General features: G+C 51.5%; 2 protein-coding genes across 2 annotated transcripts in view; both read right to left on the bottom strand.

The window, feature by feature from the left end:
- tmem229b (transmembrane protein 229B) overlaps positions 1-1235 on the bottom strand; it is a 16646-nt gene extending 15411 nt beyond the window's left edge. The window contains exon 1 of the mRNA XM_030357232.1: positions 1071-1235. The gene's annotated coding sequence lies outside the window, so the exon portion shown is untranslated. The remainder of the gene's footprint in view (positions 1-1070) is intronic.
- Positions 1236-3016: 1781 nt separating this feature from the next.
- The window catches only part of mta1 (metastasis associated 1), a gene marked incomplete at its 5' end in the record, with an annotated part of 27671 nt that continues 15687 nt past the window's right edge, over positions 3017-15000 (bottom strand). The window contains 9 exon segments of the mRNA XM_030356546.1: positions 3017-4202; positions 6188-6336; positions 7792-7944; positions 8312-8401; positions 8772-8961; positions 10197-10348; positions 11272-11519; positions 12961-13019; positions 13544-13618. Of these exon segments, the coding sequence (XP_030212406.1) occupies positions 6227-6336; positions 7792-7944; positions 8312-8401; positions 8772-8961; positions 10197-10348; positions 11272-11519; positions 12961-13019; positions 13544-13618 (1077 nt within the window).

Below are 15000 nucleotides of genomic sequence, written 5' to 3'. Positions count from 1 at the left end.
TTCCACAAGGTGGAGGAAGGAAAAAACAATGTTTTCTATCAAGGGACGTTTGAAGATCAAAAGGATTCCATGTCCCGAGTCTGTTGCGTTTATGTTACATTCACGAGGTGCCTCGAGAAGAGTATGCAGGTTATCCCACACCAATACCATGCAAAAATACAAAACGGATTGAAATACTAATGGAACTTTAACTTTAACAAGCCAAGACTGCAGCAATTTCAACAATACGAAACAAGAGAAGGCATTTCAGGGGCCGACTGTGGCTACAGGGTCAGAGATCTACAGTTCGAAGTGAATTAACGCTAAAAGAGCGCTTAATACTACGATATAAATACCATTAATGCTATTCGACGGGCTGATTGACGAGTGTACACGCGCATGCGCACCTGATATACAGCGCGCGGCTGCAGGACAGTGCGGCTCGCAGCACCACTCAGTACGGGAGGATGCTGGGTCGGGTTTTGTTTGTTTGTGTGCGTGTGTTTGCTTCGAATAGTTCTTGGAAGTGCCTCGCAAGCACGTCAATGTCCTGCACGACACACACACACACACACACGCACACACGCACACACGCACGCACGCACGCACGCACGCACGCGTGCAAAGCTCGCTCCATTCATAGCTTTCCTCCTCATTTAAAGAGCACCTGTCCCATTGGCAGTAGGGATAAAGTGGTCACGTGGCCGTTTATGAGATCCATCCCTAATGCGTTTCTCCTCTGATCTGCACTGTCTACAAACAAGTCACAGGTTCAGATAAAGAAGAAAAAAGGAAAACATCCCCAAACTGTGTGTGTGTGTGTACACACACACACACACACACACACACACACACACACACACACACACACACACACACACACACAGTAAGATAACTGCAGTAGCGCTTTTCCCATTCATATTTGACTATCGTTGTGTACAGTAGCCTATACTGTACAGATATCTCCAACTCTACGCTTGGTTCGTTCTGCTGTTCCTGCTCAGCGTGCATCATCGCCTGTACGCATACGGTTGACTTCCAGTTGGATCCCCAAACATGTGATCCATGTCCGCCAGTGCATCTTCCCTTACCTTAAGCTACGACTGTCCTGTGAAAGTGCCCGGGGACGCCTGTGGACTGTCGTTCACATTCGGTGCAATATCCCGGGATCCGCCGCTCGTGCTGTGTGGTCTGGCTCGTCCGTTACCGGCTTCTCTTACTAGTGTAGCTCTCAACCTCTCTCTCGCTCTCTCTCCTCCCCCCCTCCCTCCCTCCTTCTCTGCTCTCTCGCTGCAGCAGAGGCTCAGCACATGCTCAGTACGCGGATCCTCGGTTAACGCTTTCTTCGCCGGATCAGAGATGTAAAACAGGCCTAGCGAGCGGAAGGACTCCAGAGGTCACTGCATATGTAAAGTAGTCATTTCAAACGATGAACAACATCGTTTTGTTTAGACATTACCAACAGGTGATGGTGAAAACTGCTGACGCGAGATACTGAATGAGAGTGTCCGGCACAAGACGACCTGCCCTCTAGTTAATCTTACTTTAAAATACCAAAACCAGTGGGGAGTATAAAGCAGGACGGTCTGATCCTCATTTAAAGTGAAGGTCCCCAGAATAAAACGGTATGCTAATTTAAAAGTCCCAGAAACATATCAAATTACAAGTCAAATCAACACAATTTGTATGTTTGTGAGACAGATTCCACGGCTGAAACTAATGCTCAAGATTTACTGGCGCAAAAGTGAAAAAAATAGAATAGAAGTTATTTGTGATATAGCTCCACAAATCACCTTAGCAAATCGACAACAACAATGTGCAACTGCTGAAAATAAGATAAGCAGAAATATATGAATGCATTATCTGACGAAAACGTTCCATCACTTTCTCAGTCAGGGCATTTAGTGAACATACGCCAAACGTAAATCATTAAAATCATAATCCTGACATTTTAATAAGCAGCCTTAAAGCGAGATCTTCAGGAGAGCCCAGGTGGTGAAACCAAATGAGGTTCAGTAGGAATACATTCGATGCTTCTATCTAAACTTGCTTTCAATATCAGAGGTGCATGCACGTCTTATCACGCAACCTCAAACCCGCAACCGGAATCAGCTGGGAGTCGAACCGTCGCTACAGGGCGCTCTGCCAATGAAGAGAAGCGACACACGATCAGTTATGGAGTCCCTGACCACTTAATTATTACAACTGGAGCTATTGGAGTAAGGAGATTGTTTTCTTACAGGTTTCAGTCATTTACAACCTATCCCACTCACCAGGGTCTTAACGATGGCGTTAAATGGGCAGGGGCTTTATATCTATGATATATGATCTCCACGTCGTTATGAGGGTTTAGGAGCGCTGCTAGGATGATTGTTTAAAGATATTAACCCCAATGCTGCCGTAAAAGATGGAAGCACTAATTGGTACCATGATGGAGATCAGTAAGGGCATTTCCCGGATGAGTTATGTTGGGTTGGGGGTCAGGGGCATAACCCACATCCTTATATATTGATGACTTCACAGGCTAGTGGACCTTCACACGAGTTGTCCCTTTCACGTTGGAACACATTGGATGTGCTTGTTTTGAGTTTACATGAAAATTGTACTCCATTCAAACCCGAATTAACCAATTTAGAACATAAACAATTTTAGTGACTAACCTGATTACCGCGTCTACTTGAACTAAGAAGCGGTTTATTCAACCGAAGACACGTCCGTTGTGGGGAATGATTGACACATTATAGGCTATCTGATGATTGGGTTATCCAGTTAAGAAACAAGGTTATAGAACAAAAAATTGATTTGATTAAACATCTTGTCTTAATCAGCTTAAAATAGGTTGTTTGTGGGCATGCAAACGCAATTACTTAATTTATTAAATTGACCAACTATAATAATTGTTTATCCCCATGTCATACAAGTTATATTAAAAATGGTAATCATGTAACTATGTCAAGAAGATTACACACAAAGTAAAACTATATGAATAGTAATTCGTCTGACTAAAACCGTACACACAGAACACTGACTAGAATGCTTAATGCTGATGATGCAACTTTGTTTTATTTAGGAAAAAAAAGTTCAAAGTGCCAACTTGATGATGGCTTCTGCAGCAACATGTCTGTTACCATGAAAAAACACAGCGTTCTTTTGGCTATAAGATACAAATCAAAGTCCTTACTTACAAAGTGGTTATTTTCAAACCGAGTATCCTCGCTTATTGAACATTGATTAACGAATGTCGGGTAGCAAAAGTTCTTCCAAAATCTGGAGCCATGTAGTGTTTTAGTTTTGAACGCTTTAATTTTGAAAAAAAATGCTGTCGTTAACACTTTGCGCATTGTGTGTACAGACTTCCTGTTCTGAAGGGAAGCGGTTAGAGGCGGACGACACGCGGCCTGAGCAGTACAGATGAAGAACGTCTGGAGGTCAAGTTTCGACCCTTCGGATCCGACCAGATACACCACGAGGAGAAGGGGAAATCAATCATCTTTTTAATTACATCATCGAAGCAAAGATGCATTACGTGTGAAAAAAGTAGAAAAAACAGCAAGTCTTTCTCAATAAGTTAAACTTCAATCGGCCGAAAGAGCAGAACGGACAGAATCAAACCGAAGAAGAAGAGGACGAAGAAGAAAAATCCCGTAAAAAGCGTTCAAAAGTGGGAAAAAGAAGAAGCGGGTTGCTCGCTTGCGTGGCTGAGTTCTACCGTCAGCTCCCGTTGTCACTGATAACGTGTTAAACAGAGGACTATGAGTGGCGCGACGTGTAGACCCTCTCTCCACTGGGGGGCGCTCTAGTTTTTTTTTTTCTCATCACAAACCTTTTTTTCCCCAAAAGTTTCTTCGTCCGATCGGAAATTAAAGTGATAAGCTTCAGTTACAGATGGTAAAAAAAAAAAAAAAAAAAACCAAAAAATACACAAAAACGATATTATAATAATTACAATGACAGTAAAGATAACCAGAGTGTAAGTAATAAACAGTCATGTACAGCGAGTCCCGACACAGAGGACACGAGCCTCCAGGGTTTGTTTCATAAAGACGGGGGCCGGGGTCGGGCGGTCACAAGACACCCCCCCCAGACTGAAAATGGAGGAGGCTAGCGTAGCTTAGCTCCCTCGCTCTTCAGGGTCCCCCCCCCTCCTCCTCCTCCTCCTCCTCTCAGCTGCCTTCAGCCATGGCTTATAGGAAAACACCTTCCCATGTGGACGCCGCCCCCTGCTGGACGACACAGAGACACCGTTAGGGTCCAATACGACAATTCACCATGACGTCACAACAATAATATACCTTCTTCCGGACGGCAAAAGCCGCGGCGTTCTCCGACGGCACCGCTAGTAAACAAACCCTTCCATGTCGTTGGACCAGGGCGGGTTCTTCTTGCGGGTCGCTACCAGCCGTCTCATTAATGTTCACCCGGCTAGGTATTCTTTTGCTGTAAGTCCGGCGGCACAACCCCTAACGCAACACGTTGACGTCATCGTTTCGACTTCAGATCAACAACAATGTTTTTAACGATGTAAACTATGTTTACAGCGGCCGGTTGGATCGCTTCAGGTCGGTGGAAGCCGCCCGCGTTCTGCCACCCGGAAGTGTCTTGAGGCCTATGATACAAGCATTCTGAAATGCCGTATAGATTTCCTCTGCAGTTTAACATGTAGTCGCTTAGCAGGCGCTTACATCGTCTACATCTCGCTGCTCATTGGACGAGGCGTAGGCTGAGGGCAGAGTTGTTAAAAAGGGCCAATTGGGATCGAACCCGCAACCTTTGGACGGCGAGTCGAGGATCCCTCGCCACTGCCATCTGATAATAATAATAATATAATCCTAATGTGGTGATGGGTCGGATCCTTCCCCTAATGTTACTGGGATTATCACACAACAAGCTAATGGGACGGAAACGCTTTCTGGGAATCAAGTCATTTGGAGCCCAGACATCATAACAAGTGACGCACACAATGGCACCACAAACACACAAACATAGATACACAAACACACACACACTCCTTCTGATACATCAGGGTTTGGTTTTGAACAGAACAACGTTGTGCGTCGTCCAATGTTGGAGCCTCTGAGGAGGAGGAGGAGGAGGAGGAGGAGGAGGAGGAGGAGAAGGAAGAGGGGGAGACAGAGGAGGAGGGGGAGACAGAGGAGGAGGGGGAGGGGGAGACAGAGGAGGAGAGGGAGACAGAGGAGGAGGAGGAGACAGAGGAGGAGGAGGAGACAGAGGAGGAGGGGGAGACAGAAGAGGAAGGGGTGGAGACAGAGGAGGAGGAGGAGGGGGAGACAGAAGAGGAGGAGGAGAGGGAGACAGAGGAGGAGGGGGAGAGGGAAGAGGAGGGGGAGACAGAGGAGGAGGAGAGGGAAGAGGAGGGGGAGACAGAGGAGGAGGGGGAGGGGGAGACAGAGGAGGAGGAGAGGGAAGAGGAGGGGGAGACAGAGGAGGAGGGGGAGGGGGAGGAGGAGGAGGGGGAGACAGAGGAGGAGGAGGAGGGGGAGACAGAGGAGGAGGGGGAGAGGGAAGAGGGGGAGACAGAGGAGGAGGAGGAGACAGAGAAGGAGGGGGAGACAGAGGAGGAGGGGGAGACAGAGGAGGAGGGGGAGACAGAGGAGGAGGAGGAGACAGAGGAGGGGGGGAGACAGAGGAAAAGGAGGAGGGGGAGACAGAAGAGGAGGGGGAGACAGAGGAGGAGGGGGAGACAGAGGAGGAGGGGGAGACAGAGGAGGAGGAGGAGGGGGAGACAGAGGAGGAGGAGGAGGGGGAGACAGAGGAGGAGGGGAGACAGAGGAGGAGGGGGAGACAGAGGAGGAGGAGGAGACAGAGGAGGAGGAGGAGACAGAGGAGGAGGGGGAGGAGGAGGAGGGGGAGACAGAGGAGGAGGAGACAGAGGAGGAGGAGGAGGAGGAGGGGGCGAGACAGAGGAGGAGGGGGAGGAGGAGGGGGAGACAGAGGAGGAAGAGGGGGAGACAGAGGAGGAGGGGGAGGAGGAGGAGGGGGGGGAGACAGAGGAGGAGGGGGAGACAGAGGAGGAGGGGGGGGAGGAGGAGGAGGGGGAGACAGAGGAGGAGGGGGGGAGACAGAGGAGGAGGAGGAGGGGAGACAGAGGAGGAGGAGGGGGAGACAGAGGAGGAGATGGAGGAGGAGACAGAGGAGGAGATGGAGGAGGGCCGAGGCGCGACAGGAGGGGGGGGGGTTGATTGGTCACCTGGGGCGCAGGGTTCTGTACAGCGGGGCGCGGCGTCCGTCAGTCCAGCTCGTGCACCTCGTCACGCAGGTGCAGGGCGGCGCGGGATGGCTCGCTGATCCGCTTGGCCATGATGTCCCACTGCGGCGCCAGGCCTTTGGACTTACCGCCTGGAGGGGGGGGGGGGGGGGGGTACATTGACATTGAGGGCCTTCAGCAGACGCTTTTATCCAAAGCGGCTTACAATAAGTACATTTGTCATAAGAAGTGAAACGATATATCGCTGTCGGTGCTAACAAGTGCTAACAATCGCTAGGCTAACCCATTCCCCGTGTACTGCAGTGATAGCAGCTACTGCAGATGCTACACAATTAAGTACTACGAATAAGTGCAAGGTAGATTAAGTGCGTACATTAAGTGCCAGGACGTACAAAATACAACGGTGGGCGGGAGGGGCCGGGTAGCTGTGCAGAGTCGAGGGGAACTCTGAGAGGTGAGCTTTGAGTCTCTTGCGGTTAGTGAAACATGGACCCAAGAGCAAACACATGCATCCCCCCCATATGATCATATTATTTGAATGAACACGCACACACAGACAATCTAGTTTGGATGACTTATACAAACAAACAAAATCGTCTTCCTACATCCACACACACGCTATGCACCATGCAACATGCATTCCTACACAACCCCCGCCCCCCCCCCCCCCCCCCTCACAATCAGTGAACCGCTGCCACTGATATGAAACCCAAATCAAGAGAACCACCGCCCTCTTGTGGCAGAGTAATGAACTGCAGCCTCATCTTTAAGCCTCCTCCTCTGATTCATGTGGCCATGCACCGTCAGTCCAAGATTAAAGCAGTGAAGCCTTTCCACAGTACATAATAGATAGAATCCAATAGAAGTAGAAAATAAGTCTTAATATAGACAATAGTCAGTCAGTGATCAAGGCCGGGGCTCCCCCAGACTAGAGCCCCCCCCCAGACCGGGGGCCCCGTTTGCCAGGGGCGGGCCCCCTAGGCCGGGGGCCTCAGCCGTAGCGGCGCGGTACTGCTCCCCCTTTCCCCCCAGGACACACTTAGCGGGCCCCCTGCCCCCCTCCTCCTGCTGCTCTTCCACCGTTACCATGACAACACGGGCTGTAGCCTCAAGCTAAAAGCAGGGAGAAGAAAAAACCACAAACATCCAGGCCGATGCTCTAACTCTCTCTCTCTCTCTCTGTGTCAGTGTCTCCCGTTTCCCTCCCTCTGTCTGTCTCCTCCCCTCCTAGATACATTTAACGTACAATAAACAGCTAGATAGTTTGTACGATAGCTAGCTCCTAGCAGCTGAGGCTTCTCGCCGGTGGATCGAGGTCAATAGCGAGCGCGTCGTTCCCCAGCCCTCAGTCTGATTCAGAGCGGTCGGTCGTGCTCCGATGTTCGCGGTTAACCCACTTAGGTTCCTAGCTTGCGAAGACACTCTCCACGCTAGCTGCCGACCTCACTGCGTTCACTCGTGACCTCACTGCGCCGGCTAGGAGCCGAGGTGCTTCACGAGGGCGTCGAGGTCCTCGGCCTACAGGCCGGGGTTCCACAGCACCACGGGGTTCTTAGCTCGGGCGTTGGGGTTGATTAGCGACGTACCGTCCATTCCGTTGTGCTGCTCGTACGAGCGTTTCCCCAGGATGGTGGGGGAGCCGTTGTTGAGGATCGGGGAGGACTTGATGGGGGTCCGGCTGGCGGAGGAGATGGAGCCTCCCCGAGGGGGTCCGGGCTTGGCCGGGCGGGGGTGGGCCTCTGGGGACGAGAGACGGAGGCAGAGTGAGGCGGAGACAGCGGGAGAACGAGAGCGGGAAACAAAGAGAGAGATGCTCCACCAACACGTTTGAAATGCGCTGTTTTTGTCGTCAACGTGGTTTTAATTTACAACAAGACATTCGACCTCCGTACCCCAACAGTAATAATAACATCGAGGTTGACTTCACAGCTGGAGTCCTGAGGTTACAACTGTGTTACTCACTCACTCACTGTGTGTGAGTGAGTGAGCAAGCGGGTGTGTGTGAGTGCGTGAGGGAAGGAGTGAGCGAGTGAGTGACTGAGCGAGCGAGCGTGAGAGTGCGAGTTAGCGGGAGAGCGAGTGTGTACGACCGGGCGTCCTTCTCACCCAGGTATCGGACCACATCCTCCAGGGGTTTACGTTCTGAACGCTTTGCAGACGCCGCGTCCTTTGGCTTGTCTGGCAACCGTACAGCACCTGTGTACCCACACACACACACACACACACACACTTTTGAGTCTTGACCAACATTTCGGGGGGAATTGTCCCTAGCACAACAGATCTATCACTCGGGTATAACACGCACGCACACGAAAACTATAACACTTTGAGTTATCGAATCAATTTAGTACCTAAGAACTACTTAAAAAGTAATTATTTTCAGGTTTGGATTTAGTATTAGCAAGAATGAGCAAAACCACTGACCACTGACCCGATCCCAATCGAACCGAACAGGAGTTCACGGTCCGGCGTCACGCACAGGCAAGGGGGGGGGGGGGGGCTTTTACTTTGAAGGCAGCACGCACATGCTTGGGGGGGACCATTACTTTGAAGGCAGCGCTCTTACACTCGGACTTGACGGCGGCGGTGTTGACGGGCAGGTAGGGGTGGCGTGCCAGGAAGCGGGGCCGGATGATGTCCAGGCAGACGCGGCGTGCGGCGCGGGTCAGCCCGGTGGTCTGCAGGAAGAAGGCCTGCCGCGTCTTCACCGCGAACTTGGGGCTCCCGCCGTGACGCTGGGGCACGCCGTGGGGGCTCTACAGCGGACCAATCAGAGCGCGCCGTCCGTTAACACACAGCCGTGGTCACACGCACACACACACACAACCAGCTGATCAACGCTGGGTTGTTACACAGAGGAGGAGGGCGTGGCAGGGGGGGGGTTCTTTCTGAACGTGGGCTGGTTTGGCGGGGCGGGGGGGGGGGGGGGGGGTAGACAGAGAGGTTCTGGGTTCCCCCTGCAGGGACCCCTGTGTGAGCCCCCCCCCCCCCCCCCTGCTGCTGAATGTCCTGTACACGATGTCAACGCGTCAGGCAGACAGAGAGAGACTTGATTTAATTGCGGCGATGTTTCCATGGGCCTCCCCTGGCGGTAGGAACAGAGCGGGGGTCCGCCCGGCGACATGACGGCCAATCAGCAGGGGCCGCCCGGACCAATCAGCAGGGACCGCCCGGACCAATCAGCACCCACCCTGAACCTCCTCACCAGCCGCTGATATGTCAGCCACCTCAGCAGGACTGGGGGGGGGGGGGGGGGGGGGTGTGTGTGTGTGTGTGTGTGAGAGAAGTGTGCGTGCATGTGTCTGAGCGAGTGTGTGTTCACAGCATGACCCTGGGTGTTGTTGTGTGTCATGTGTGTCTGGGTGTTACCATGTTGCTGTGTGTGTCTGTCTGTGTGTGTGTGTGTGCGCGTGTCTGTGTGCCCGGGTGTTACCATGTTGTTGTGTGTGTCTGTGTGTTACCATGTTGTTGTGTGTCTGTGTGTTACCATGTTGTTGTGTGTGTGTGTGTGTGTGACCATGTTGTTGTGTGTCTGTGTGTTACCATGTTGTTGTGTGTGTGTGTGTGACCATGTTGTGTGTGTGTGTGTGTGACCATGTTGTTGTGTGTGTCACCATGTTGTGTGTGTCTGTGTGTGTTACCATGTTGTGTGTGTGTGTGTTACCATGTTGTGTGTGTCTGTGTGTGTTACCATGTTGTGTGTGTGTGTTACCATGTTGTTGTGTGTGTCTGTGTGTTACCAGGTTGTGTGTGTCTGTGTGTGTCACCATTTTGTGTGTGTGTGTTACCGTGTTGTGTGTGTCTGTGTGTCACCATGTTGTGTGTGTGTGTGTTACCGTGTTGTGTGTGTCACCATGTTGTGTGTGTCTGTGTGTTACCATGTTGTGTGTGTCTGTGTGTGTCCGTGTTGTGTGTGTCTGTGTGTCACCATGTTGTGTGTGTGTGTGTCACCATGTTGTGTGTGTCTGTGTTGTGTGTGTCTGTGTGTTACCATGTTGCTGCGGTTGGGTCCCGGTCGCTCCCCGTCCAGCCTCGTGGGCATCTTCAGCCCACCGTACTTCTTCCAGTACGTCCAGCAGGTGGCGCACAAACGACACTGCATGTTGGGAGGACCCCACGAGTACCACTGGGAGGAGCTGCTGGCTGCACGCACACACACACACACACACACACGCACATTAGGACACACCAAGGCACCATGAACCAGAGTTCACAGCAAATGTACCCCAAGACACACACACACACACACACACACACACACACACACACACACACACACACACACACACACACACACACACACACACACACACACACACACACACACACACACACACACACACACACACACACACACACACACTTAAACCATTGCGGCGCGTGAGAGAGTGTGTGAGAACACTTGGGAGCAGGCTTTAATCATTCATCGCTGAATTAATTAGAATGACTAAAATAGAACGCACACAATGCACAGCTGTAGGGCGGTCTGCTGGATCCTCCGTGGTGTCGGCCCTCCTACCTCAACCCCCCCCCGTCCCCGTCCCGTCTCAGCGCACGAGGCCTGGGGTCACACTGCTGAATGGAGGGGCTCCTTCTAATTGATCACATTGAGCCCGTTTGGCCAATGAGAGAACGCACGCACAAGACGCGCCTGGTTCAGCTATACATCCCCCAGCGTTATACGATATCACCTTTAGGTACCTGAGGACCATATGATTGTGTAACATACATCCAGTGGGCCGCGGTCGTACCACGCTCTTTAATCCAGTCCCCCCTCAGAGCGCTCTACAGCCCTGCCTCTCGTTCACCCCTTCATCCCCTCATCCACACACCGCCGGCGGAGTCGGCCCCGCAGGGCGACGGCCGGTCGGGGGCAGACAGGGCGGGGCGTCTCGCCCAGGGGCACCCGACACCCCGCTAGGAGGAGCCGGGGATCGAACCGGCGACCACTAGGTTACCAGCCGACCCGCTCCGCCTCCTGCGCCTCAGGCCGCCTATCAGGTCAGCGCTCCGACGCTGGGAGGGGGGGCGAGGACACAGACCTGAGGACCCCCGCGGTGACTTACTGTAGCAGCTCTCACAGGCCCGGCCCAGGGCGGGGGGCGGGGCGGGGCCGGGGGGCTGTCCGGGAACCGGGGGCTGTCCGGGGGCCGGGGGCTGACCCAGGGCGGGGGGCTGTCCCAGGGTGGGGGTCTGTCCCGGGGCCGGGGGCTGGACCAGCGGGGGCGGAGGCGGGGGGGGGACGGCACCGGCCGCCCCGTTGACCAGGACCGGCTTCACACTGTTGCTCAACTGGTTGGGGTTGGGCTTGTTACTGGGGGAGAGAGAGAGAGGGAGAGGGACAGGGAGAGAGAGAGAGAGAGAGAGACAGAGACAGAGACAGAGACAGAGACAGAGACAGAGACAGAGACAGAGACAGAGACAGAGACAGAGACAGAGAGAGAGAGAGAGACAGCGAGAGCGAGAGCGAGAGCGAGAGCGAGAGAGAGAGAGAGAGAGAGAGAGAGAGAGAGAGAGAGAGAGAGAGAGAGAGAGAGAGAGAGACAGAGACAGAGAGAGAGAGAGAGAGAGAGAGAGAGAAGGGAGAGAGAGAGAGAGAGAGAGAGAGAGAGACAGAGAGACAGAGAGACAGAGAGACAGAGAGACAGAGAGAGAGACAGAGACAGAGACAGAGAGAGAGAGAGAGAGAGAGAGAGAGAGACAGAGAGAGAGACAGAGAGACAGAGAGAGAGACAGAGACAGAGACAGAGACAGAGACAGAGACAGAGAGAGACAGAGAGAGAGAGAGGGGGGGGGTGACAGAGAGAGAGAGACAGAGGGGGGGGGGAGACACACAGAGAGAGAGGGGGGGGGCGAGAGAGAGAGAGACAGAGACAGAGAGGGAGAGGGGGGAAACAGAAAGGGAGAGGGGGGAGACAGAAAGGGAGAGGGGGGAGAGAGACACAGAGAGAGAGGCAGAGAGGGAGAGGGGGAAAGAGAGACAGAGAAAGAGGAAATTAGATAGGAAATCGAGAGAGAGCGAAAGGCCGATGCAGAGAGAATGAGCGAGATGGAGAAGTGGCAGCAGAGAACGATAGTGCAAGTGAGAGAGAGAAAAAAGAGGGAGTGGGAATGAGAACAGCGACAAAGAGAAAGAGAGCAGGAGAGTCGCGTGAATGAGAGAAAGGGAGCGAGATACAGAGAGAGAGAGAGAGAGAGAGAGAGAGAGAGAGAGGCAGAGAGAGAGAGAGAGAGAGAGAGAGGGGCAGGGCGGGAGAGAGAGAGACAGAGAGGTTTGGTTTGGTGCAGTGATAGATAAGGCTTGCTGAACTAGACTAGATTCACTAGGAGGGAGATAATGTTCAACACGGCGTCCCCAGAGACGGCCGGTTGGCCGCTGGACTGCAGAGCGATCTGCAGTCTAGCGAGGCAGCGAGGAAGACGAGGAGGACGAAGGAGCTCCCCCCCTTTCTTTAATAAAAAGAGTAACACTATTTCATCGTTGATTAATCCATTGATTTTTTTGGGTTGCAATTAATCATTGAATTGTCAGCCACGCACACACATTTATACACGCCTGAACTAACACATTTTTATATGTACACACACGCAAACTGGAATATGCCTTAACACAAGCACCAACATACAATGGTACATGTCTGAACACACACACACACACACACACACACACACACACGTCTGATGACAGGCATGTGCACACACACACACACTTGGTCTTCTGTGCACACACACACACACACACACAAGGTACTTACTAATTGGGGATGTAGACTTGCTTCAACTTGCTTTCTGCCTCGGCAGCTTTTAATCTTTTCTGAGGAGTTAACATGAGGAGGAGGAGGAGGAGGAGGAGGAGGAGGAGGAGGAGGAGGAGGAGGAGGAGGAGGCAATATTATTGAGGTTATGACAGGCCTTTGTTTTGGCGAGGCCACTGAAGTAGACCAGATCCTAACAGACTGCGGTAAATCTCATTTCAAGAACACAAAAAGCCAGTACACACAGTACACGGTAAAACAAAATACAAACAACCGGGAACACGAAGTTCCTGGGTCCGATGTCAGCCGTCAACACGTCTACCTGAAGCACAACTTTAGCAAAGGAGCAACACACCTGACGAGCCACCACCTCGTCTTCACCTGTACTTAGGTCTCATCGCACAGCGCCTCCTATAACAAACAACCCACCGGAGACAACCACTACCACCTCTAAGCCTCCTTAAGGAAGCTAAGGAACCAGTAAACCAGTAAACAACTTGTAATGGTCACACAGCTAACAAGCCTAAGGTAAGGAAAGGGCCCGTGATATAACGAGGTTAATGTCGTTGGGATGGAGGTGTACCTGCTGAACGTATCTGTCCGTGGTCTTCCACATGTAATAATACTCGATGATGCTGGTCAGAGACTTCCAGGGCAGCTGGAGGACAGAGAGAAACACACGTTAGTTTATTTATTCACTTTGGATACAGTCTGCCTGTAATTGACTGGAGAAAGAGCCCGTTAGCTTCTGGAACGCGCACACACAAACAAGCACGCACGTCGCACGCACACACACACACACACACACACACACACGTCAATGAACAGGTCCAGGTATAAATTAATGGCCCAGTGGTGGTGGGGGGGGGGGGCATTTAATTAAGTTTGCTGATGATACAGCATTGGTCAGTCTCCTCCAAGGAGATAAGCAGGACCATGGCCGGGTCCTGCATGAGTTCCTTGACTGGTGTGAACAATCCCATCTCCTGCTAAACACCTCAAAGACTAAAGAGATGGCTATTGACTTTAGGAGAGACAAAGCTTTTCGTTCAACGATTGTCCAAGGGGCAGCCCATACAGTCTGGCCATGAGTATAAGTATCTGGGGGTGGTTTTAGACCACAAGTTGAAGTGGGAGCAGTACACGGAACTCATTCAGAAAAAAGGACAGCAAAGGCTTTACTTTTTAAAAAAGCTGATCTCATTTGTAGACTGTAAAATGGCTGAGATGTTCTACACTGCTTATGTGGAGAGTGTCTTGACCTTCTGCATAATCTGCTGGTTCGGCAGCGCAGCAGAAGCACAGAAGAGTAGGCTTAGGAAAATAGTGACCACTGCCAGCTGTTAGGTACTCATTTAAATAGTCTTCAAAACACCTACAGAGAGAGAGTTTAGAGTACAGCAGAAATTATTTTAGCAAATTCAAAACACCCACTTTTCTCCACCTTTGAACTCTTACCCTCAGGTAGCAGGTTTCGATACCCAGCCCTCTCCAAAAATAGGACAAAACAGTCCTTCATTCCACAATCCATCAGCCTTTTAAACAAACATTTAAAAAGGTTTTAATTGTTGGTTTAAAATGCCAACATCTTTAGATGTGTCCCTGAACTATGTGGAAAATATGATGATTTGGGGGGTTTGTCTCGCCAGTGGTTGTTTATCTTTATTTACTTTTTGTTATTTGTTTTTTATGTTGTTGTTAATGGTCATGTGTATCCGTCTTTTCACTGAGAACAATTGCCCCAAGGGGACAATACATTTCAAACTGACTAACATCAACCTTCATCTGGGCTTTGAGGAAGACTGTTGCTGTGCAGTTGTGCAACGGTCAAAAACGGGAGGGGAAAAAAATTGCACACCTTTTGTTTTATGGAAAAGGAGGAAGATTCATGTTTAACATGCAGGCCAAAAGAAAAAGAAAGAGCAAAATGCCTTCATCTGCTACTGAGGACAGATATACTCCCTCCATAAGGTTTGTGGTTTTGTCAGTTGGATGTCTGCTGAGCGTCTCTCCGCTGCAGTGACAGCACAGAGCCACCAG

The sequence above is a fragment of the Gadus morhua genome, chromosome 5 (assembly GCF_902167405.1).
Source record: "Gadus morhua chromosome 5, gadMor3.0, whole genome shotgun sequence".
In the NCBI taxonomy this organism is placed as follows: domain Eukaryota; kingdom Metazoa; phylum Chordata; class Actinopteri; order Gadiformes; family Gadidae; genus Gadus; species Gadus morhua.
This window is presented reverse-complemented; position numbering and strand designations above follow the sequence as displayed.